This window comes from Ceratosolen solmsi, unplaced genomic scaffold (genome assembly GCF_000503995.2).
Source record: "Ceratosolen solmsi marchali unplaced genomic scaffold, CerSol_1.0 scaffold7, whole genome shotgun sequence".
Taxonomy (NCBI): Eukaryota; Metazoa; Arthropoda; class Insecta; order Hymenoptera; family Agaonidae; genus Ceratosolen; species Ceratosolen solmsi.
The window spans coordinates 3,134,721-3,159,010 of NW_011948413.1; the positions used below are offsets into that span (position 1 = coordinate 3,134,721).

General features: G+C 27.7%; 2 protein-coding genes across 3 annotated transcripts; one reads left to right on the forward strand and one right to left on the reverse strand.

Moving 5' to 3' along the window:
* Positions 1-1,042: 1,042 nt before the first annotated feature.
* On the reverse strand, positions 1,043-2,333 carry LOC105367270 (forkhead box protein D3). The gene is made up of 2 exons (XM_011505923.1): positions 2,245-2,333; positions 1,043-2,135 (listed from the first exon to the last, which is right to left on the reverse strand). Exon 2 carries the CDS (start codon positions 2,113-2,115, stop codon positions 1,048-1,050), a length of 1,068 nt encoding a protein of 355 aa, XP_011504225.1. The 5' UTR covers positions 2,116-2,135; positions 2,245-2,333; the 3' UTR covers positions 1,043-1,047.
* A 20,500-nt stretch (positions 2,334-22,833) lies between these two features.
* bisc (TM2 domain-containing protein 1 biscotti) lies at positions 22,834-23,886 on the forward strand. 2 transcript variants are annotated; one of them, XM_011505925.1, is made up of 3 exons: positions 22,834-23,062; positions 23,371-23,437; positions 23,523-23,886. In XM_011505925.1, exons 1-3 carry the CDS (start codon positions 22,867-22,869, stop codon positions 23,797-23,799), a joined length of 540 nt encoding a protein of 179 aa, XP_011504227.1. In that variant the 5' UTR covers positions 22,834-22,866; the 3' UTR covers positions 23,800-23,886. The 2 variants fall into 2 exon arrangements, with proteins under 2 accessions (XP_011504227.1, XP_011504226.1); XM_011505924.1 differs by having other exon boundaries at positions 23,356-23,437; positions 23,523-23,883.
* The last annotated feature ends 404 nt before the right edge of the window (positions 23,887-24,290 follow it).

Below are 24,290 nucleotides of genomic sequence, written 5' to 3' on the forward strand. Positions count from 1 at the left end.
ATTATTACGAATAAAATGACATCCATCAAAATATGTTAAAATTGGCTTTTATATGAACTTTGGTTTTACCGCATATTTTGCTTCATGAATTTAATTCTACTTCGCCATATGTACAATATGCATTCGTTTTGACTGATCGCGTGGTCCATCAGATACACTACCCTCTGTTATTGAATAAAAAAAAGCTGCCAGAAATCTGAAGTGTTCAGCACATGCTGAACCAAGAGCCGTGTATTTACAGTGCTATTATTAAACTACACGTATATAAATAGAATAATCGGCTGGTAACCTTACAAAGAATAGTGAAGTCATATTCATTATTTCGCAAGACCTAACTTATTATATTACACATACTTTTGTTTTGACCTTGCAAAGTCAAAATACTTGTGATAAAAAATAAATTAATAAAGAAAAAATATCACAAAAATATTAAAAATTTAAGTGACTATTTATTAAAGTTTCGATTTTCAATGTATGGCAGATTTTGTTGACACAATCCGTTTATTATATAGTATAATATCACGGCATTTAACTAGAGTTCCTTTGCAAGTTAAAGTACTGCTCAGCTTCCATAAAACTTTGCATAATTTTTAGACACTTTATAGTAACAAGATGGGACGTGGATTACGTCATGAACCTACATTTATAGAAATAAAATGAATGTATCAAACTATATATCTGCATAATTTCACGAATTTAAAAAATAGCTATTATTTGATTATTTATATACTATGAAATGCATTTAAAAAATTATTAATAACAATAAATTTAATTTAAACTGCGTGGACGAAGCTCTGCAATGCAAAGTTCTACGTCAGACAGTCATGCTATAATTCATAATTATTGCACTTTTTCGAGGTTCTCTTTCATTTTATATATAATGGCAAGAATTTATCTTAATTTCACGCTTTCAATTAAACTTAATAGTAATTACAATCTTTGGCTTTTTAATATCAGATACTAATGAATCATTTTGTTTGGATAAACTAACGGCTTTAACAATATCTCAAGACCAAAATCGATCACTTCTCATATTGCCCTCCTAACTTACACCAGCGGTGAGAATGCGGACGCTTGACTCCTTATCTCCCGGTGTTCCGACGGACTGAGATCTAACAAGCCATTCACCATATTTTGTTCGGTGACATGATTCACTTGCTTACCAATTAGCGAATCGATACTAAAGCTCCTCTTCTTTTCGACGCAACTATTATTACTCGTCGTCGTGCTACCCGAATCCAAACTCGTTCTTACGGGCGGATTATTAACCTGTCGGACTGGCGGGGCAGAAATCGGCACCGGCTTATATAGCGGCGGAGGTGGCTCCAAAAATCCTCTTAGCTTTAATGCTTCTAATGCTGAAGATGGAAAGTCCAGAAGGGGGAGCCCGACTGGCGGCGCGAGATAAGCCCCTGGATACGGCAAGGAACCCGGATGTCCTCCACCTGGACAAGGACCCCGTTCGCCACCACAAATAGCGAAGGTAGCCATTATCGCACGATCCCGAAGAACGTAATGTGGTGGCGGCCTTTTGTAGCGTTTCCTACGACGCAGAAAGCTTCCATTGTCAAACATATCTTCGGCCAGTGGATCCAATGTCCAATAATTGCCCTTGCCCGGATTTCCCGGCTCTCGCGGGATCTTGATGAAGCAATCATTGAGTGATAAATTGTGCCGTATAGAATTTTGCCACGCGGGAAACTTGTCGTGGTAATAGGGAAACCTCGACATGATGAACTCACAAATACCACTGAGAGTTAGCTTTTTTTGAGGAGATTGTAGAATAGCCATTGTTATAAGTGCTATGTAAGAATAGGGCGGCTTGATCAGCGATGACGATAGTTTGTCAGTAGAGAAATTTGAGCCTTGATTATTAGTTTTCTGTGTAGCCGACATCATGGAGTAAGTTTTTTTATAATTTCGATTACGATTTCGTGCTGCCCCTGAAGCTTTTGAAATCGTAGGACTCGATGAAGTTTGAGGTGACAAATCATTTTTGTCCAGGCTCACTGGATCAACGATCATGCTGCTGCTGTCTGAATCCCGATCACTGTCAATGCAGCCATCGCACGATGCATTCGACATCGTCATGGGATCCATGTCCATATTGAACATTTAAACAAATTTATTTCTATCTGAAATGTCAAGAGTCAATGTATTGAATAATTGTCATTATTACATTAATATTTGTAATTGAACCAATTTTAATATCGAATATTTTGATAACTTTAAAAAGGATCTTACCTCGTTTACGAAAATGTCATTATGCAAAAGTGATGAGAACACATCTGATCAAATAGTAAGTAACGATCTCTTTGATGATTGAAAATGAATCCGACGATACGCTACGTTTGCGTGGTGATTCTTCCGACACCTCATTTTCTTTACTGAAAAGTGTGTAATATCATCCAAGTTATCTTCGCTTTATTATCTTACGCTAATAGTTTGTTTCCTCAGTGATAAGAACTTTTTTTTACTCAACTATTCACTCTCACTTTCAACGCTCAGATACACGTTATGTATGTTGTATATAAACTTGCTTGCCACACACCGAAAAACTTAAAGGATCTTTAACATTTTTTATACCTTGTAATCACACTATTCAGTATCTTTAAAAATTATATTATATGCTTTATTTATTACCTTTACCATTACTGTAGTGCATAACAGGATTAATATTTATTAATTGAAAGTCCAAATGCACTTGAAAATGAAAAAATTTTAATTTCTTCATGCAGCACTCCACTAACAATGTTCAAAGTCATTCTCCAACTGCACGTGTCAGGTTGGCCGGTGGTATTGCCACCTTATGTTACCGACAACTATTTTTGATTGGCATTGTTTTAACTATTATATTAATAATTCGCCATCATGTCGGCATTAGTAATGCTTGCAAGTCGTTGCTAATGTGAAATTTACGATCGTGGTGGTCACTTAACACAAAATGGCGTTCGATTTGAACGAGTAAACCAAAACAACATTAGTCTATTTGCTAGAATTGTATAAAAAATGTTGAGGGCCAAAAGCATCGAAGACCGTCACATATCTCTGATAGATGATTATTCCACAAATGAACTGATGCAAAGGACAATGTTCAAACCCGGTTATCGTAGTTTGACGTGTAGTTATCGCGCGCGCGCGCACATTGGTGGCCGTCAACGTTAGACGAAGCAAACTCGAATGCGAAAGCCGTGTTTGGCAAGGGACGATCTCTCGCGCGGGGACTCATGACGAATTGATTCGAAGGTCTCTCCTTCGCGTGTAGCCGACCGGGGGGCGGATCGCGGAGGGCGGAGATATTCTCTGCACCCCCACCACTTTGGTACGAGTATGGGGGTGATGGACGCGGCCACCCCCGCAAAACTGTTTTGCTGAGGGTTTGAAAGAGAGAGAGAGAGAGAGAGAGAGAGAGAGAGAGAGAGAGAGAACTGGAGTGAATGGTAGAACGGGGTGATGTAGCTGGGAATATAGGGAGATAGATAAAGGGCCACGAAGCGAGCGAAGGAGATAGAGAAAAACTGATGGGTGGGGATAGGTATCGGTCGTGTGCAAGCAGAGGAGAAAATTGTAACACTCAAACGATAGAGATAGAAACATTGGGCTGCTTTGCTTTGAAGGTTTTATGACACAAAACTGTGAGCATAACAAGGACAGAGAGAGGGGGGAGTGAGAGAGAGAGAGAGAGAGAGAGAGAGAGAGAGAGAGGACGGGGAGAATTATTTAAGTGTGTTGGCGCCCGATTGTAATTGTATATGCATGTGCGAAAGAGAAAACGAGAGGGAGGGCCCCGGTAGTGGGTGGACAAATGAGAACGTTTGGTAATGTCAGCTAAAGAGTGCACAACTGCGGGAAAAGAAGAATCGTAGAAAAATTGACTATTTGTCGGCAAAAGTTGTCAGTTGGCCTCTAGTAGCTCAAGTTTTAATTCTATCGTTTTTTTAAGTACTAAATGTTTTACAGGTAAACAATAATTAATTACAGATATTAAAAATAACTTTCAATTTGAAAATGAGTTTCAGCTTAAGTTAAAGTTTACACATAATCCTCTTTAAAACATAAATAAATTTAGTTGAATAAATTTAAATCGGTATTAGAGATTATTCCTTGAATTATGTTAAATCAATAATTATTTTTGAAAAGTTGAGTCTAATTGTTCTATAACTTGTGTATAATAAATGAAAGTTATCAAATCATAAAGCATGACAGTTATCAAATGTAGCTTAAAAAAATTTGATTTATATTACAAATTCAATACTAAGCTAAAAAGATTTTGAAGATTATACTGGTTCTATTGAAATATCAATTTCTAAATATTCAACTTCATGATGAATAAAGAAATAAAAATACCATTTTATTAAGTATAATAGTGACCACTTAAATCTATAAAAATACTTTATACTCACTCTTTCATAAATTCGGGTTTATTTATTGAAAAAGACAATTCCTCGACATTATGTTTAATCTTCAATCTATCAACTTAATGTTTCGCAAATTCTGTTTATCCGAAATAAATTCTTTAATGTAATTAATTGAATTTATAGAAATAATTTCTCTGTGCTAAAAATATGAAAGTTTTAAATATCCCACTGACATGTTTTTAATAAAAATTTATCTGATTGATTTTGCCTGTAAAAGGTATATTAAAGATTAATAAATTTAAAAAACTTCTGTTTATATATTATAAACATTCGTGAATAAGATATTATTTTTCTATGAGAAATAAAAATTTTTAATTTAATAAGGATAGATTAAATATTTTAAGATAATAGATCTGAAGCTACAAATATAAGTTAGTCTCATACTTTCGCATTCATAAAAATTTGTGACACTTTAAATATTAAATTAAAATATATATTAACTATAGCGATGGTGACAGTGATAAGATAAAATGAGATTTAAAAAATGCAAATGCAGCAAAAGTTTTATTAATGTTACTTGAATTTTATTATTTGAAAACTGTCAAGTTATAAATGGAATAATTATTTCTTTTTTATTATTTCATATAAAATGATCTATAGAATTAGACAATATTAAATAATTTATACAATTTAATAACTAGTATATTATACAATTAATATAATTTAATTATATTTATATTTGTCCCAAATTATAAGGAAAGTAATTAATTTATGAAATATGGAATCAATAAAAGATAAGTTACGATAAATTATTATGCTTTAAGTAATATTAAGAGAAAACTCCATTTATAAATACATTGAATAATATGTCAGATGCATTCACTTGTATTATTTCTTAAATATTCCCTTTATTAAGCTGATTTCGCTCTATTTTGGAATATACAAGCTTTGTTTACAAATATTTTTAGCTTTTTCATCTAAAATTATCTTGGAAGCATATTAATCGTGTTTATGTAAAAAAATATATATAATTCTGCAGATTTAACATTATTTAAAGTATTGCAATTAAATATGTTTCTTATTGCGTTAAAAATTCTATTAAAATTTTGACGTATAATTATAGAATATTCACAATGAAATCGGATTCATACTAACATAATCATGAAACAAAAGAATTGTCATTGTACTAATATGTGCTAATTTACTAATACATAGCTTATTAGTTAGTGTTTTTTTTTCAATAATAAATTAAAATATCATTTTTCGTTGAGTTTCGATTGTCGTTTGGTTTTTTTTTGGATACAGATACTGTAATCATATATTGTGGTCAATAACTTGTAATGGACAAGTTGTGAAAACCACTTAAATCTTGCATATTTTTTACTTAATATACCTATTCTAGCTATACAAGTAAATATGATTTTCATTATATAAAATATTCTTCATGGTTTGAATAATCAATAAAACATATTACAACAATTATTACAATATATTTTTCAGAAAAAAAAAGTTTCAAACTTTTTACATATGGCAAAATCACTTTATATTAATTAAAATGTTTTATATATTATTTTTTAATTAAACAGTGAACATTTCACTATTTCCTTTTTAAAATGTAGAAAAATTTGTTAGTATATCTAATTTTTATCTATAATATCAAAATTAATTGATTTAGTTTCTTATAAATATTTAACAGGATTTACGTAGTTTTCTGTTATTTTCTCCTTATTTTCTGTATTATTTTCAGAAATTTAGAAATTCAATTCCTTGAATGTTTATACATTTTTATATATCTACTAAAATATTTTATTATATCTTTGTTAAAATAACTAGTTAATTTCAATAAAAAAAAATTAAGAATTCAAAAAAAGTTTTATATACTAATATATATATTGCTTAATTTAATAATTTATTGAGCGTTTTATAGTGTAAGTGTCAATATATATATATATATATATTTCCAAAATGTTAAAGTGACTTGTGTTTCAAAGTAATTTTCTTTCCTTTCCAAATGATCTTGCGAAAATTCAGATGAAGTATATTAGAGGTTGTCGAGCTCAGTACAAAAGTAAGAAATGTCCGCGGGATATGTAACTTAGTAAAAGTACGGCAGCTACTGCCGAGTTCAAAGATTAAATCGTCCGATTACCCTCCGGCCGTGCTAGGGTTTCGAGCAAATTTAAATCTCGCTAAGCTTGGTCCATTAGAATGAAGTGTAAACACTAAACAATGCATTAAACTATATGGACATAAGCTTTTCCTTCTCGTTCACTCCTATTTGCAAGAACTGGATATATGTATGCTTGTATCTTTGCGTATGTGCGAGAATATATATACTCTTAAATATCAAGCCAAGTGTCTATTCCCACGGAGATTTCGGGGACAGTGTTTTGCCCATATGTTTTACGTACGTGTATCCGCTTTGTAGAGTTCTAGCGGCAGAAATTATACGCTTGCTGCCTCTCAATTGATGGAAGTGTTTTATTTTATTCGACCGCCATTGTTATCGATACGATAGCGGATCACTGGTTAGAAATAGGAAGTAAATTTTTTTTAAATAGTTCTAAAATACAATGTTTTTATTTGTGAGAATAAAAATACGATTTCATGAAGCCTTTTTCGGTAAAAACTTAAATATACTAGAAAATTTAAATATGCTTTGGATTTTGTTGAAGCATCTATATAAATATTTGAACTTTTTACTGTTATATATACTTTATCTTTAGGTTTATACAGAAAATTAATAGTGCTTATTATTCATAAGTCATACTTAATTTTTTTAATATATTCGAACGTATCATACTAATAAAAGTTGTGTTTATTTAATGATGAATATTGTAAAATTAAAAAGAATCATCTACCTAGCATAAAATCGAATTGTCATCGATTCGCATAACACATACAATAGGTTTATTTTTAATAATTGATAAATATAATATCTATATTTAATTTAAAATAAAGATATTTTATTGCCGAAAAATATAATGTATTATGTAATATTATAGAAAATAATAATAAAAGTATTTGGTAAAAGCTTCCGAAAATCAATAAACATTAGTTTATTAAAAGGAAAATAGAATCTTCCTATTATAATGTAAACATTAAATAATGGTTTGTACCGGTATTAATTTTGAAATTCAATAGCTTCTAATGGTCATTCTTGATAGTTCCATTATTTTTAATAAGCACATCTATCTAACTATTTCACGTGGATTACCGCGCAATTTTCAGAATATTTTACAATTGTACTTGTAATATTATATTTTAATATTATACACATTCATATATATTGAATATATTATGAATTTTAATCTTTTTTCCTCTATAAATATATTGCTATTCGTCAAAATTTATTTAGTTACTTTAATTGCATCAATTAAAAATATTATGTGTGTGAATTTTAATATTTTATAAACAAATATTTTTTAATTTACTTTATAAAGGAACAACAAAATAATTAGGAGATAACACGTTGCAAATTATTTTTATATTAAAATAACTATAAATTTTTAATTTTTAGAATTGTAAAGATATATATTATTATAATTTCAATATCGCATTTAATTTAAACTGGATAAGTAACAGAAAATATTGAAATTAAAAGAATAATTGACATATAATATGATTAATTTTAACTACCTTTTGTAGAGCATTCTTGTATTGCAAAATTACATAATTTACATTGTTTAGCTAAAGAAAGTTTTATGTTGTATCTACGTCTAATCATTGCTCAAATTGTAGTAGAACGTCTTTCAAGTACTGAAATACTTAAAGATAAGGAAAGATAAATTAAAACATATAGTTATAATGTTTCATCTTCTAACAATATTTAGTTTTCTTTTAAGGCTTTACAATAATTAAACTACTATTTACTATATTACAAATATGTGTAATTGTACAGTGTCGATCCTAGTATTAGCTATAAAGAAGCAAATTATTCAATATCTATATTTTTTACCGTATTTATTAAAATTGTCTCAGGTTGATATAAGTCGTTATAACAGAAAATTCTATTAAATATTAGTAAAGAAATTAATTTACATGTTATTTTTATATATGTAAATTATATACTTAAAAAATTATTTTATAGTACATATTAAAGTATTTGAATAAACATATATATATTTTATTTTCATTTGGTTATTTAACATTTATATATTACTTAAAATTTATAAACAAAATGTATTATATTGCTGAAGTTAGAAAATCATTTATTTTAATGATTTTTTCTACGAAATGTAAGGTAAACGCAATAATAGAAAAATCAGTGAATATTTTGTTAAGACATTATTTTACTAATAAAAATTAGAATTTTTAATAAATAATCTTCGAGTTGTTTCTTTCTTATTTTTAATATTTTTATAATATAAATTCATCATTATTTATATAAGAGTACATTATTAAATTAATTATAACAGGATGAATATCTAAATCAATAATTATTTTGAAAATCAATTTAGTTAATTATATATAACACTACTATAAAAAATAGAATATAATTTTTCATTTGTAAGTTTGAAAATCGTAAAATTTTTAAAAGGTGGTTGTTTCCATTTTATTAATCGTGTTAAATATTGACCGATAATTAAAATATTTATTAATCGATATTTATATGATATTCGAAAAAATCGAACCAATTTTTATATCGAGTCGTAAAAGTTTTAAAAATTGTTAATTTAAAAAACACTTTATTGTAATAATAAATAGCTATTAAATAAATGTTGATTTTTAATATAATAATTAATATTGTAATAATTTTCTACACTATAGAATTATATAGAGCAAGACAGACACGAAACTTATTTACTAATTTCATAAATAAAGTTAATATTGAACATGATAGAAATCTAATGTTTATATACTTTAATTAAAAGAGAAATATTTACATTAAGTATATTTTTGTTATATTTATCATTTTCTCATTTGTTATATTTTTATATTTAGTTTTAATAGTATGAGTATGTGCCATACATTTTATATCATTTGAAATAATTTAATTTTTGTAATAGCAGTTGTTTAACACATTTTTAATAATTAATGAATTAAAAAATTGATCAGATCTTTTAGATTGAACGCAATATGTAAAAACAAATTTCATTAGAGATATTCTGTCACAACAATATATGTGTGTTTGTGTGAGTGTGTGTGTGTGCGTGCGCGCGCGTGTGTGTGTAATTAGTCCTTTTTATATGAACAATAATACGAATTACATCATTATTATTAAATATAATAATGATATTTTGTTCATTTGTTATATCAAATACTAGTATTAAGTATTTCCAAGTAATCTTCCAAGTAAGGCACGAGAAGCTTTATCTCGGCAGAAGCATCATTAAGTCGTATTAGTATTATTTTTGAAACTGCTAATATCTCTGTGAATTATACAAGACCTTGATAAAAACACGCGATGACGACGCGGCAGACGTTAACCTGTTATGCATTAGTGGTGCATGGTAAACGCTGCGGGTGGTATCGCAATGAAACGAGAGTAGCTCAGGGGATGAAATAGATTGAGGAGATGCTAGGGGCACGAATAAAACAATTAAGGATCCGTTGAAACACACTCGAGTGAACACCCCTGTCGTAATGTCCTACATACTACTCTATACATAGTATAGGGATAAAGTCTTTTTTGGCTATTGGTGACAAGCAGTACGTTTACCTTTAACTATTATTTTCTTCATCGACCTATAAAATAATATTTTTTTACGCACTTTAATACTATGATACGCATTTTAGATTTAGTGCTTTAATACTTTAAAAACATTTTAATACAATATAATATAATTTAGTGTAATTTAAATTTTCATAAATGTAATCAATATGTAATAAATATTTCTTTACTACAATTATTCATAAAAGTATTAATTTATTAAATATACAACACTTGTTGTTTTCATTACATTATTTCTAAAGAATAAAAATGGCATTTATATGTGATAGTTTGTAGACGTTACCGATACCGTCGGCAATATTCCTTATAATAGTAGTGAATGCCGTTCAAACATATTGTACAATGAATCATGTTAACAAATATTTTAAAGGAATTTATTAAGGAAAATCGAAAACTTAACATCATTTAGAGAAAAATTTCCGCAACAGTATAACGAGTGAAACTAAAAATAAAACAAAAATAAGTAAGTTTTTAATTTTCATATATTTCAAATTAATATCGTCGATAGAAGAATTTTGTAATGCCGGAAGCATTGTAAATGAGAGAAACTTTACAATTAAAGTCCATCTAAGAGATTTAAGATCTTAATCGGCGACAAGTAAAGTAATTAGTAACAGTTCTCAGATTGAATTCCTCATAACATTTTAACAAAGTTCATTGGTATAATTTTTTATTAAGTGCCAGATTTATGATTTTCTCTAAAATTAATGCCTAATTAAGACACTCATAAATGTGTTATTAAAACTTTATTATTATAAAATATTTTATTGCTGTAATTATATTTATATTTTAAGCATTTTTAATTGAAAATTAATCGTTTTTTTAATAAACTCAATGTTCTAACATACTTAAAACACTGTATGAAGGCATCTAAGTGTACTTTTACTATTCTCAATGTAGTTTTCATTAAACGAACAATATTGTATAAAGTTATAAAAAGGCGATCATATAAATCGGATTAAGCAAACAAAATTTATTTTGACAGGAGCACGTGACCCAACAAAAACGTTTCTACCCTTAATCTAGTTAGCACCTGCACCTGCTTCCAAGCAGATGGATTTGGAATCGACTCAGTACAATTCAAGAAAAGGTTTTTATGAGGCTGCAATATCAGATCAAAAGGGTAAATAATTTAATGACATAAGAGATTATTTATAAATTATTAGAAAAATTATTTTAGGAAAATTTTTGACAATTTTATTGTTTCAAATAAAGCTTTACTAAATAGATCTTACAAGATCAATTTTCAATTTTTATTTGATTTCTAATAATAGTTGTATTCTTAAATACAAATTTAAATGGTAGAAATGAATATGTAACAAAAGGATATAATAGAATAAAATTAATCAATAATAAAAATTCTTATATATATATATATATATTTTTTTTTTTTTTAAAGATAAACTAATGTACTTTTAACAAAGTAATAAATGGTAATGAAAAGGTTGAAACGACCTTGATTATATGTATGACAAGTGCAAATATTGTTTTCCTTCACTAAGATATATACTGATAAATCGGGTATAATTTTATAACTGATTGTAGGCATTTTGCTTTTGTTTCAAGATAGTACAAAGCTCATAGAATAAAATCTATCCAATTATTGTTAGTAATTATAATATTAATATTATTTGATAAACCAGTCATTTATATATATATATATATATATATATATATAATGCAGTTTTAACATACTTTTAAATGAATATGTTTAGTAATATTTATTTATTTTATTAAGATTTTAATATATAAATCTCATTAGCTTTACACAATAATACAGATAAAATATATACTATAGCGCATTATAATTAATTTGATCAATTTACCCATAAATAATATTCATATCATAAATACATATCAAGAGAAAAGTTTAATAAAATTGACATAATTTATTGCCAGGATTTTTAAATATGATATTCGGTAAATATTTACTCCGAATTATATTAATGTTATATAAAATTAATTTATATTTAAACTATTGATCGTTCTAATGCTCATTATCACTTTAGAAAAAGTTACACATAAATATTGTTATTTATTTAACAATGTATATGTTTATCACATTATGTTCCGTAGTATTATATAAATATCTTATCTCACCTGAGGAGACTACCATTAATGAAGTGATTGAATGGTCTTTCATCCAGCATAACTGATCATAAGCAGAAAATTGGGGTCTGATTTAAGAAGCGGCAGAATATGGCTAGAGCAAACTGTTAGCGAGTAAAGCCACACGGACGCCACGATTGAAATTAATGATGCCGTATCCACAAAAGGCTCATCCCGCGCTATTTGCCACCACGCGAATTCGCCATGAATCTCGTTCTCCGTGCTCTCCTTCGTCCCAATACTTCCCTAATGATGCGTGATCCCTATGACAAATCACCAGCCACACAATGCACTTTCATGAACTAATATCTCCATAATTTGGCGCAGGCGTGACCCCACGATACTTTATAACTTTGGCGCACGCGACCCCTCGTCTATAGGCGCACACTAGCAATAGAAGAATCCTCCCCATTCCTGTAGAAATGACCTGTTATGGTGCGATGAAAGTCAAATATTAAGCCACACCGCCTACGGCACTATTATTGCGGTGGGATTCGCCGGGAATTTTCACGGCAAACACCATAAAAATTTTGAATGGTAGAGGCATAGTCATCGTTACCACAATTCTATTCGGCTCACGTATTTTGTAATAATATGTACGATTTAGGATGGATTCTAATAAATATTGATCCTTGCGATGGCAAAGGACAAGAGACCAGTGACAAAAGCTTGACGATTTATTATCTGCGGATCATTGTGTCGTGGATAAGCCGCACAATATAAATTGAATCTTCCATTTATGTTCTCCACATTGTTATTCAAGCTCTCTTCGTGGTAAGTTTTTAGAAATTTAATAATGAATAATATCGATGTATTTAAAATGGGAATAATAAATTGCGCTTGTTGACCGAGTCTTTACACAACTAATCGATGTATATTTTATTATTTTCTTTATTCTTTTATTATCTATATTTATAAATCACTAGAATGAAAGAAAAATTTAGTACATTGTTCGGAATAATATTTAAATGTATGTATAGACATAAAACTTACTCAATAACAAGTAGTATGAACATTAAAAAATATTAAATATATCATCTATAATTAAATATATATTTACAAAAATATTTTTTGATTGATTTTATACACAGTCCTATATCAATATTGTAATATCCAACCCCAAAGTAAATTCTCGTGATGCTTCTCTTTTTTAAAATTTATTATTTTTACATATTTTCGTTTTGATATACGTATGATGTATTGTGCGAATGGTTTTTCGTTTTTATCAATTTTTTAATATAAAATATCGCTGACTTGAATATTATTCACTTTATAAATGACTGATCTTGTATTTTTCACTACCTTCTATATTCACTCAATATTCCTCTTGAATTGTAATTTATTATTCAAATATAAAGCCTATATAAAAAAACTACGTATATATAGATGTTCACGTATGTACATATAAATAGATCTCCGTTATAGCATTATTACGATATAGTAAACATCGTCCAAATAAAATAAACATTAATAATTGTTGATAAAAAAAATTTTAGGTTGTTAAAAAAATTATTTAAAATATAAAATTATGCAAAAATTAATTTTACTTTATATAGAATATATGGTGTATTTACAAATATAATTTTATACATAACATTTATGGTAAATGTAAATAAACATAAATTTTATTTAGTAGAAAAATTTATACTTTTAAAATATAAAAATTTGTTATTTTTGAAAAAGAAATCATTAATTATATTAAATATTTCATCTAGATTCTAATAAGATTTAAAATATAAACAGACGAAATATATTTTTAGATAGAGGCAAAAGGACAATAATCAATATCATCGGTAAAACAATTATTAATGTTGGAAAAATCAATTAAGGAATATATAACCTTGTATTATGCGTATCAAAATTATCGTTAATTATAAAAAATTTAATTTATAAAAGTTGCACTGACTATATAGATATAGAGTTTTGGCAGGAACTCGATTTTCTTTAAAAGAAAAGTAACAATTGTTTTTCTTTACTACGTCAACTTTTTTCTTACCAAGACGAAGTCTAATCTCCAACGGGCTTTCAGAAGCTATATCGATGGCTGCCCCAATCAACGTGAATCCAAGAAGGGTCGAGAACCGAGAACGATATCGAGTTGGCTGGGTGAATAAAAACCTCCCCTCTTCTCATCAACCTCTTATCCTTTTTGCCCTTCTCCGCTTTCTATCGCTACCCCCATCTTCTTGCATAGACTATAAGCTACTTCTTTTCTTATTCTCTCTGTCTCTCTCTCTGTCTCTCTCTCTCTATGTCTGTCTGTCTGTCTCTCTCCCTCTCTCTATCTCTTTCTTTCTCGCCCCATCTGACAATGTATCTTCTAGAGGCTTTCCACAAAATTCAATGTGCGGATATGTATGTGACATCGTTTCCGATTTTTACTTTACCTTCGATCGTCTCGAAAACCACAGTATCATTTTTCGTTTCTAAACGAAAATAATTTAGAGTCTGGCAAGCGAATGAAACGAGAAATCAGTAGAGATTTCAGGATGTCGATCCTTACCTACACATACTCACGTGAGTACCCTGAGTCGGCTCAACTTTGAAATACTATATGAAGAATGGACCAAATGAAGCTTCCCAAATTTCAACAGCCTCGTAAAGAGGGCACGTTTTCTTTTAGTCTCTCTCTCTCTCTCTCTCTCTCTCTCTCTCTCTCTCTCTGTCTCTTTTCTGAGCTTTCTCTTTTACTACTCTTCTATTCCGGTATTTGCACTAGTAAGCACAATGGTTCCTACCTTCTGTCCATCAACGGGATGCAATTTCTTTCTCATTCTCTCATCTTCTTTTTTTCTCTTATTATCGTGCATTAGCTTTTTCATTTTTGTGACATACACATATACACGCTGTTACTTCTATGTTCATCTTTTCACTATCGTATTCTCACATTCCCTACGAATAGTCGCAGTTCACTTTTTATAAAGTAGAAATATTTATCTGTCTTGGGCTTAGGTTCTTCTCTTTGCATATTAATACTCTTTTTTAACTTCGATATAACCGCAATCCTCGTAAACATGCTGTTATACCAGTCAATAAGAGAGAAAAATTTGGAATATTTGTGTGGGTCTGCGTGCACGTAGCGTGCCTGCGCGGGCGTAAGCGTTCGCGTATGCCAGCGAGAATAAGAGGTAGAGAAGACTAAAATTGAGAGAGAAAGTGAATGTGAGTGTTATCGGAGGGGGGAGGGGGGTTAGTACGTTAGCGGCAATAACGTCAAATCGGTATGGGCCAATGAACTAACTGCTCCGAGGGGTGTCGAAGGCTAGCTTTGGGGCGTGGCTATCCTAGTCAAAGAGAGAGACAGATGGAAACAGTGCGGATCGTTCGTGTGTGTATGCGTGTGTGCGTGTGTGTGAGTTGGAGAATGAGGAGGGTGGGAGCGCAAGTGAGAAAGAGGGGCAGCTGGATGACAGTGAAAAAGAGGTAAGGGAATGAGAGATTATAGGCATAAGGCGAGAGAGAAACGTGCCTCAGGGTATAATATCATACCGCTAGGTGAATAAATAGACGCGCGTCGCGATAGCACGGCATAGCAGCGGGGATGGCTTGGATTATGCAGTGGGAGGTTCGACAGGGATAGCACACGGCAAACGAAGCTAGAGAACCAACATTTCAGCGCAGTGACGAACTTGAGAACACTTGAACCACTTGCTGTACCTTCACATTACCTCAATCTATCTTTCTCTAGCTTCGTTTATACCTACGTTTTTATCATTATTAACAGTTTTACCACAGTTTATGCGCCTTCATTTTTCCACGTGCTTTGTAATTTATTGAAATTATTAATACTATCATTGTAGTTCCACAAGCACTTGTTAATTGAAGATGATAAGAAGAGATCTATTTTTATTATTATTTCAATAATTGTTACGTTATCTTGCATCATTATTTTTTAGGAAAATATTTAATAACTCAGATAAATGAATATAAAGAATTTTTTAATTTTCATAAACAGTATTAAATAAATATTTTCATTTCCAAAATATTAATTTATTTTATTGTTTGTATTTATAATAGAATATATAAAATAATTAATTTTCCTTGTGAAACTCATTGCTATATACCTATATATATTCTAAATCATACATTTGTAAATTTTTCTTATCTAAAAATGAATATCATTTTGCATCATGTATATTCATTATTATTTTTCATAGAATGGGATTGAAATAATAATGACAAAGAATTAAATTTCATAAATACACAAAATGCTTATATGACTTTTTATAAATAAAACTTCTAATTTTAATTTGTATAATGAAATTTGTATAAACTTCTTGTAATAAAATGTTTTTCTCAAATATTTAATTTTAAAAATGCCATCAGTGGAATGCATAAAGAAATAGGTCAATATTAATATAATGTTATTAAACTAATTAAACTAATAATAAAGGTCACACATCTTTTGAATTTGCAATAGTTATCTTTAGACACAAAAAGCGTAATGATATAAGATACATAAATACATATTTAAAAAAGTTATTTTGGTATTCAGTATATCATATATATTATTCTATTATATTAGATTTTATTTTATAAGAAAAAAGAATGAAAATGGACATAAGAAGTAAAATCAATGAAGGCAAATTATAAAATTATATTTCAAATACTAACTTCTATTAGTATATATATATAAGCGGAGAGAAATACATATATCCCTTCATTATAAACTTTTACAAAAGTAATTTAAACAATTAGTGGATCTATATAATGGCAGAATAACTAGTTTTATCAGTCAAGTACTTTTATTTTCACTTTAAAATACATAAAAATACTTTTATATCTTATGCAATTACTAAACTGATAGAATCTTATAATAATTATTTTTTATTTTCATTCTTTTATATGTTCTTTATTAAATCATCTACAATATATTTTTTCAGTCTACTAATAATTATAATTAATTCAAATAAATCAAAGTATTACCAGATAACATAGTAAGTGAGTAATAATCGCATGAAATTATTCACAAATTAATAAACTTTAATACACCCATACTAAATACATCAAATAATAAATAATCTAGTGATAAGTCGATGTTTGATCAAAATTTAATTATTGCAAATTATTTTAATGCGCAGTTTTATTATCTAATTTATCATTTGATGTATATTGCGATCAGTGTTCTAAGCGTTTATTTGCATTGCATAATTTTTTTTATATATTGATTTCATCGAACATATTTAATTTTCATCCTTGATTGGACGACTAATTCAATTTCATAATACGAAATCACATTAAAATTTTGGTTTACAAATATTATCCTCTTACAATTAATAACTAAAATATAGTCTTATATTATTATATGTGTTAACGTATTATACGTTGAATAAATTTTCCGCGTCCCTATCTATTGAAAACATATTTATAATAAATTTTAGTATAAAATTTCAAAATAAATATTTTAAGCTTATTTCTGAAATAGCTGGATAGTCGACGTTTGCCAACCACTGTAGCCATTGTACAGGAAAGGAAAATAAAGAGGAGAACAGGAGTGAGAGGAAAATCGGACAGCTAAGGGTTAGAAGACTAGAACAAATAATGGTTGTAGTCCGGTAGTCGGCCTTAGTCGCTGTGGTATTTTACTATGCTGGAAGTTATACGATAGATATCTATTCTATGTGAGGGCTGAACTATACAGACATTCCTCGAGAGATGAAGACAAGATGCTACAGTTTTTCTCTTTACTTATATCTTGCGCTCTTATCCTTATAAATATGTGGCATTCTTTCCAAGTGTTATAGCCATATATAAATAAAATAAGAAAAATGATTATTAAAAAAAAAATCGTTATAGAAGCTTCCCCTATTTGTTCTTCTATTTCATGTTCCGGTCTTATGACTTCAGACTATTTACTAGGTATATCTATTGAAAATGTTATTGATTTTACAATTATAGATAAATAATTACTTAGATGCTAATTATTGATGAAAATATTGATGAAAATAGATCGAATAGAGTTATTTTAATTTAATTTAAATCATAAACAATTTAAACGTCAATTCGATATTTAATGTTAAAATTAATGCTCTAATTGTGAAAAATAATTTTTACTAACAATTAATTTCCTTCTTTAATTGGACGGCTTTAGGAGTTCAAGCTAGAATAATCTACTCATTGAGATTTTGTTAGAATAATCACAGAACATACAAAAGATTCAATAATTGACACTCAGGTAAAAACTTTAGATTATAAAATACAATTTATAACAATATTTATATTGAAATAAGAATTATATTGGAAAAACAAACCAACGACTATACTGACTTGAAGTATTGGATACAAGTTGAATATGGATTTTAATTGTCAATTTAAATTAATAGACTTTAATTATCATAAAATAAGTATTGTAAGCTACTAGTACCTGATATAAAACTGATCTGTGATTAATTAAATTGAAATTAGTTTTAGCTACTAACTAAAATAATTAAAAAATTGATTTCTGCTAATTTATAGTACTTTTGTGATCTATCACTTATTATGATAATTTTATTTCAATATTAATGGAGCATTATTAGAAATTATAATTGTCTTTTAGCATTGTTGTTAGTAATTATGACTAAGCACAATATAAAGTAGTCATAATTTTATAGCTATTGGGCAGTTTTTATTTTAATACCACTTTATAGTACATGCAATAAATAATAAACAAAATTTTTTATAAAAAATTCAATTGCACATAAAAAATTAGATATTTCAAATTAATATGCACAGTGATGTAAATTTATTATTTGAATTTTAAATATATATTTTATATCTATATAGAATTCTATATAGAATTAATTCTAAATAAATAATTCTATATAGAAATATTTGGGTATAACTGACTTAACGAATAAAAATAAATTTTTATAATAATGGTATTTATGATATCTTAATTAGTTTATAAACTGTGAATTACTGCATATTTAAATAAGCGATTCTATACGCACAAATATGAGCATGACTACAAGTTTCTTATGCACATATCTACAGATATGTATAGGCGAACGTATGTGTCGTCACACAAAATGTAACAATCGACTTTGCGAGCTCTCGAGTGATAAAATACATTGTTACGTTGGATGCAAAGAAAAGATATTACTTTTTATTTACAATAAAGTATAGAGTATTAATGCATTAATAGTTCTGAGCTTTTAAGACAATGTATTAATTTAAATAACAAAATCAGATAAAATATTTATACAAGTTTTATTTTATTTCAAGTGCACAACAATTTTCATCAAAGCCTTTAGCTACATTTTATACATTTACTTTTTTAAAAAGCTTTATTATAAGAACTATAGAATTGCTTGCGCATAGAATAATTATTTAGAAAAGTACTTGAATTTCGAAATACTATACAGTGCTACCGCAATTTCAAGCTGTAAAATATCCTGCTGACAGATTGTTACAACAGTGAGCTAAAAAAGCGCAGAGATTATGTCCTTGAGGAAATGGGGTCTGTGAAAAAAGCTGACAGTGGAAACTTGTCAATGTCTTGAGGGCCCCGTACCTTCTTTGAACACAAAGTTAATAACGCGTATTTACGCATTGCCGTGTTTAATTGCCCGCGCCGCTATTAAATCTACCAAGAGGGAGGCATAAATGTATACGCAATTTCCTGAATGCTCCATACTCCTTGACAATTTCTGCGATATGCTTGTGTAAAATCAAGGTGCTTAGACGACAGACTTTATACATTGCGAAACCGAAAAGTTCTAAAGCTAAATTTTTTTTCTTTACTTCCTCTACTGTTCTGACAAGGTATTGTATTTTATTTTCTATTCTGCTTCTAAATAGAAATAAAAAATTTAATTCGTACATTTAATTAATTTTTAATATTAATTTAATCAATGTTTTACATTTCGATTTTAATATTTATTCAATGAGGTTATAGGTTTCATTTTCTTCCTTTATAATATGCATACGTTGTATCAATTCTAACTTAATGTAGTTTTATTAATTAAATTGTTAAATAAATAGCAATACCAAATGAATACTAACAAGAGTTCAAAAATCAATACGTCAGAAACATAATGAACAGGCAAATGCAATTTAATATTTATTCGTCAAATTTTCATATAAAACAACTAATCGTTTATCAACTACAAGTTCTTATTTTCAAAATAAGAGAAACGCTTCAATGTTTGTTGCTCTTTTGTTAGATCTCCGCAGCTTGGACCGTATCACGCCAAGCATTTTGGCATGCTAACAAATTTATGATGCAGCAAGAGTCAACAATATCATTAAATCGTATATCTTATCATTAAACGCTGTGTTTATTGTTTAATGTACCCATTATTATGTTACAAACATTATCAGTACAACTACCAGCTAGTAGAAGGCAGCTAAATACCTTGTAATATATAGAACATATTTATAAGAATTTGAATACAACTTAAATGTACATTTTTCAGATTTAATAAAGTCAATTGCTATATATATATATATATATATATATATATATATATATTTTTGTTGAACAAATAGCTATGTGTTCATTTTTCTATTTTATTTTTCGTTGCAATTAAACTTAGTTATTATATTAATCTTAAGTCAATGATGTTGAATCTAATAACATTTCATTATATTATTAGTTTAATATCTGACATTAATTGGAATAATGTATCAGAAATACGAACTATTACGTTAGATAACTCACAATAAAACTAAATATTGACAATTTATTCTTACTGTACATATTTTAAAATTTAATAATAGTTAAAAAATAATTAAATTATAATAATTTTTTTTAATATACATATTTTTAAATTAAATTAAAATAGATTTTAAATTAAAGACTTATAAAGAACTCAGAAGTTCTATGCATCACCAATACCGTAAAGTTTGGACATTCCAGAAATGAAACCAATGTGGTTAGTCATTGGTAACTTCTGCTTGTATTATTGCATTCCAAAGATCTCACTGTTCATTAAACTGATTTACAATTATGGTTTGAACAGGTGAAACGTTTACTTAAACATGCAATTATAACTATACAAATGGTCATAACAAATCAAGTATTGACACTACTTAATACTGCAGTAATATTTTACTAAGGATGCCAAGTTCAAAATTTTCATCTTCTTGTAATATTTACTGCAGTTCTATCGATATTCAGCTTACGACAGAGTATTTAAAGATTGATAAGCTTACTTGATATCAACAATAATGATTAAAATCAAATAATTACTATTTTCAAGAATTTATATGAGCAATTTTAAAAAGTAAGGATAGATAAAAAAAATGAAGAATGTCAAACAGAAAACTCTATATAAATCATAATGAAGAGTTGTTCTTAGATAAAATCAACAATGTGTTAAATGTTGATTTGAAAAAGTGCTATTTTATCAATGCAAAACATGACTGTATAAAATAAATATGTAAATATTTTACACTCTTTAGTATGCATTAAGATAAGCACGATTTAGTATTCAATATCGAACCATGTGTTTTTAGAATGTTTACAAAAAGTAATATAGTTATGCGATAATAGTTTTTGTTAGAATTATCTCAACATGCAAAACAAAAAGATAGTGTGTTTCTGTGGCGTTAAGCGTTAAGTTTAAGCGTTTAGAATGGAATGTGAAACTATTGTCTACAATTTCTTAAACCCTCTAAGTGATAAACTCCTTGCGCCATCTCTTAGAGAAATATTAATATATTGCTATATAAATGTGGTGCAACGATTACAATTAGTAATTCAAACATAAAATAGGAGAGTTTACTATATTATTTAAACAATCAAATATATTATTATAAATTTGTTCACACAATATCATATGTTATTTTTGCCTATTGTAAAATATTATAAACATTATTAAATAAATTAAGTCAAAAATATAATTAGAACCGCAAATATATATAAAAAATTCTGAATACAAATTTATAATAAATATTTAATTAGTAAACTATGAAATATTGTGTAGAAAATAAAAATACTATTGATGGCTAAATTAGTTTAATAATCAATATATTCAAAGATAAATATTTATATTTTAAAATATTAATAACATATATGAAAAAAATGATAGATTGCAATATTCTTCATTATTTTTACTTGAAAATTAACATTTTTATATTATTCTCGTTATATTAATATGATCAAAATTATAATTGAATTTCGCGCGGTACATTACCAGTTATCTGCACGATATGAAGGTTATGTCAATGCATTCTTAATACGTGAAAATGCAACTTTGCCTTGTATTGCGAAAGTTGGCGGTATAGCTAAAATTCAACTGAGTACACACACACAGATCTATATATTATATATATATATATATATATATATATATATATATATATATATTTATATATACATATATAATAAGAAATGATCCGTAAAATTAAATATACAAATATGAAGATATTAAAAAATATTATGGAGAAGATAACTCATTAAATTACGTAGCATTAACCTTACTTCCGTGATGCAAAAATATGGTGACAAATATTTTGATCCCTTTTTAAAAGACCTATGATAATACAATAACAGTGATTTTTTGCTTTTGTTTAATCTTATTTAACCAAAGTTTTAAAGATTGTTGCTTATTATCTTTTTAAAATGCTTAAGTATATACATATTTTTTATTATCTACTAAAGAAAATGTGAAAATTATGTTTGAGAAAATAACCTCCATGTCTAAGCATTTATTTTACTTAAAATGTAAAAGATACTTTCTTTAAAGCATTACTTTATGTATTATACTGGTTCGTTTACTGTGATATGTAACAAGCAAAATGATTAAATTTATTAAATTCTATTTCGTTTTACTACTGTTTTTTGTTCCAATAAGTAATGGAGCAGAATATACTTATGAAATTGATTGTAACAATCTGAGAATGGGACAGTATATTTGTCCCCATCCCGATTATGATTTTATTGATCCTAAAACTCAACAACCTAAAGGATGTACAAAAGATAATAAAGCTAAAGGTAAAATTATCAATTAATTAAAGTTTATTGATTAAAAGTATAACACATAATCATTTAATTATAATTTATTAGATTAAAAATTTAATTAAGTTTTAATACAATAAATATATATTCATTTAGAATGAAGTTAAATATATATATTATTTTACATAATTGATGAATTTATTTCTTAATATATTTGAGTTCTTTGATTATTTAATGTAGTTTTAAAATAAATTAGAAATATTTATTTTTTATATAATTTAAATATCCTTTTAATAATATATTAATAAAGTAATAATTTAATCCTCTAGTAATATGTCAAACAGCTGATGGACTTATATGCAGTGAAACAAAAAACAATACTTTTAAAAAAGATATTCCTTGTAAGTGGACGTAAGTATAATTTTTTAATGTAAATAAGTGTATAGTTTGAATAACATCTATTTCAATGCCTAAATTAAATCTAATTTTTTTATAGCAATGGATATTCTTTTGAAACGTCACTTTTGCTCTCTATATTCTTAGGAATGTTTGGTGCTGACAGATTTTATCTAGGCTATCCTGCTTTGGGCTTATTAAAATTAAGTACATTAGGTTTTCTTTTCCTGGGACAGTTTTGTGATGTGATATTAATAGCTACACAAATTGTTGGGCCAGCTGATGGTTCACATTATGTTATGCCATACTACGGAGCAGGAGTATCGATAATAAAAAGTGATAATTTTACTTATAGAGTACCTCAGTATGATTGGTAACAGTTAATTTATGGACATAGATTTTTGTATACGTTATTTATTATTGTATTTCTTAAATAAATATGAGTATTTATTTAAGAAACTACAGTGATAATTATTAACATTTATTATGATTAGTTAGTCGAAAGTATCAGAAAAAATTTTTTAATTGTTTTTAACATATAAAATTGGTTTAATTCTTTTTATAATTTAAAGAATTATACAATTTCAATTACGAAATTGTAAAGATATGGGTGATTTATTATTCCACTTATATTACATGTTATTTAAAGATTGCAGAGTTACAAAATGATGTTATTTCAATTCAAAAATATGTAAATAGTAAATAAAATAATAAGTGCATATACGCATTTACGATTGAATAAGTACATTACTCTGAAAAAATTATTTTACGTTTGTATTAATTTAAACACCTATCTTTCCATTTTTAAACATTTATCTTTTTGGTCTTGACTTAAGGAAAAAGGTCTTCTTCAATATTTAGTGTGCTA

What these genes read in the sequence shown, in the direction of transcription:
- LOC105367270 (XM_011505923.1), bottom strand. Translation starts at nt 2,115, where the DNA reads ATGTTCAATATGGACATGGATCCCATGACGATGTCGAATGCATCGTGC.
- bisc (XM_011505924.1), top strand. Translation starts at nt 22,867, where the DNA reads ATGATTAAATTTATTAAATTCTATTTCGTTTTACTACTGTTTTTTGTT. An exon ending in AAAAGATAATAAAGCTAAAG is followed by an intron (nt 23,063 to 23,355) that starts GTAAAATTATCA and finishes TTAATCCTCTAG; the next exon opens with TAATATGTCAAACAGCTGAT. An exon ending in GATATTCCTTGTAAGTGGAC is followed by an intron (nt 23,438 to 23,522) that starts GTAAGTATAATT and finishes ATTTTTTTATAG; the next exon opens with CAATGGATATTCTTTTGAAA.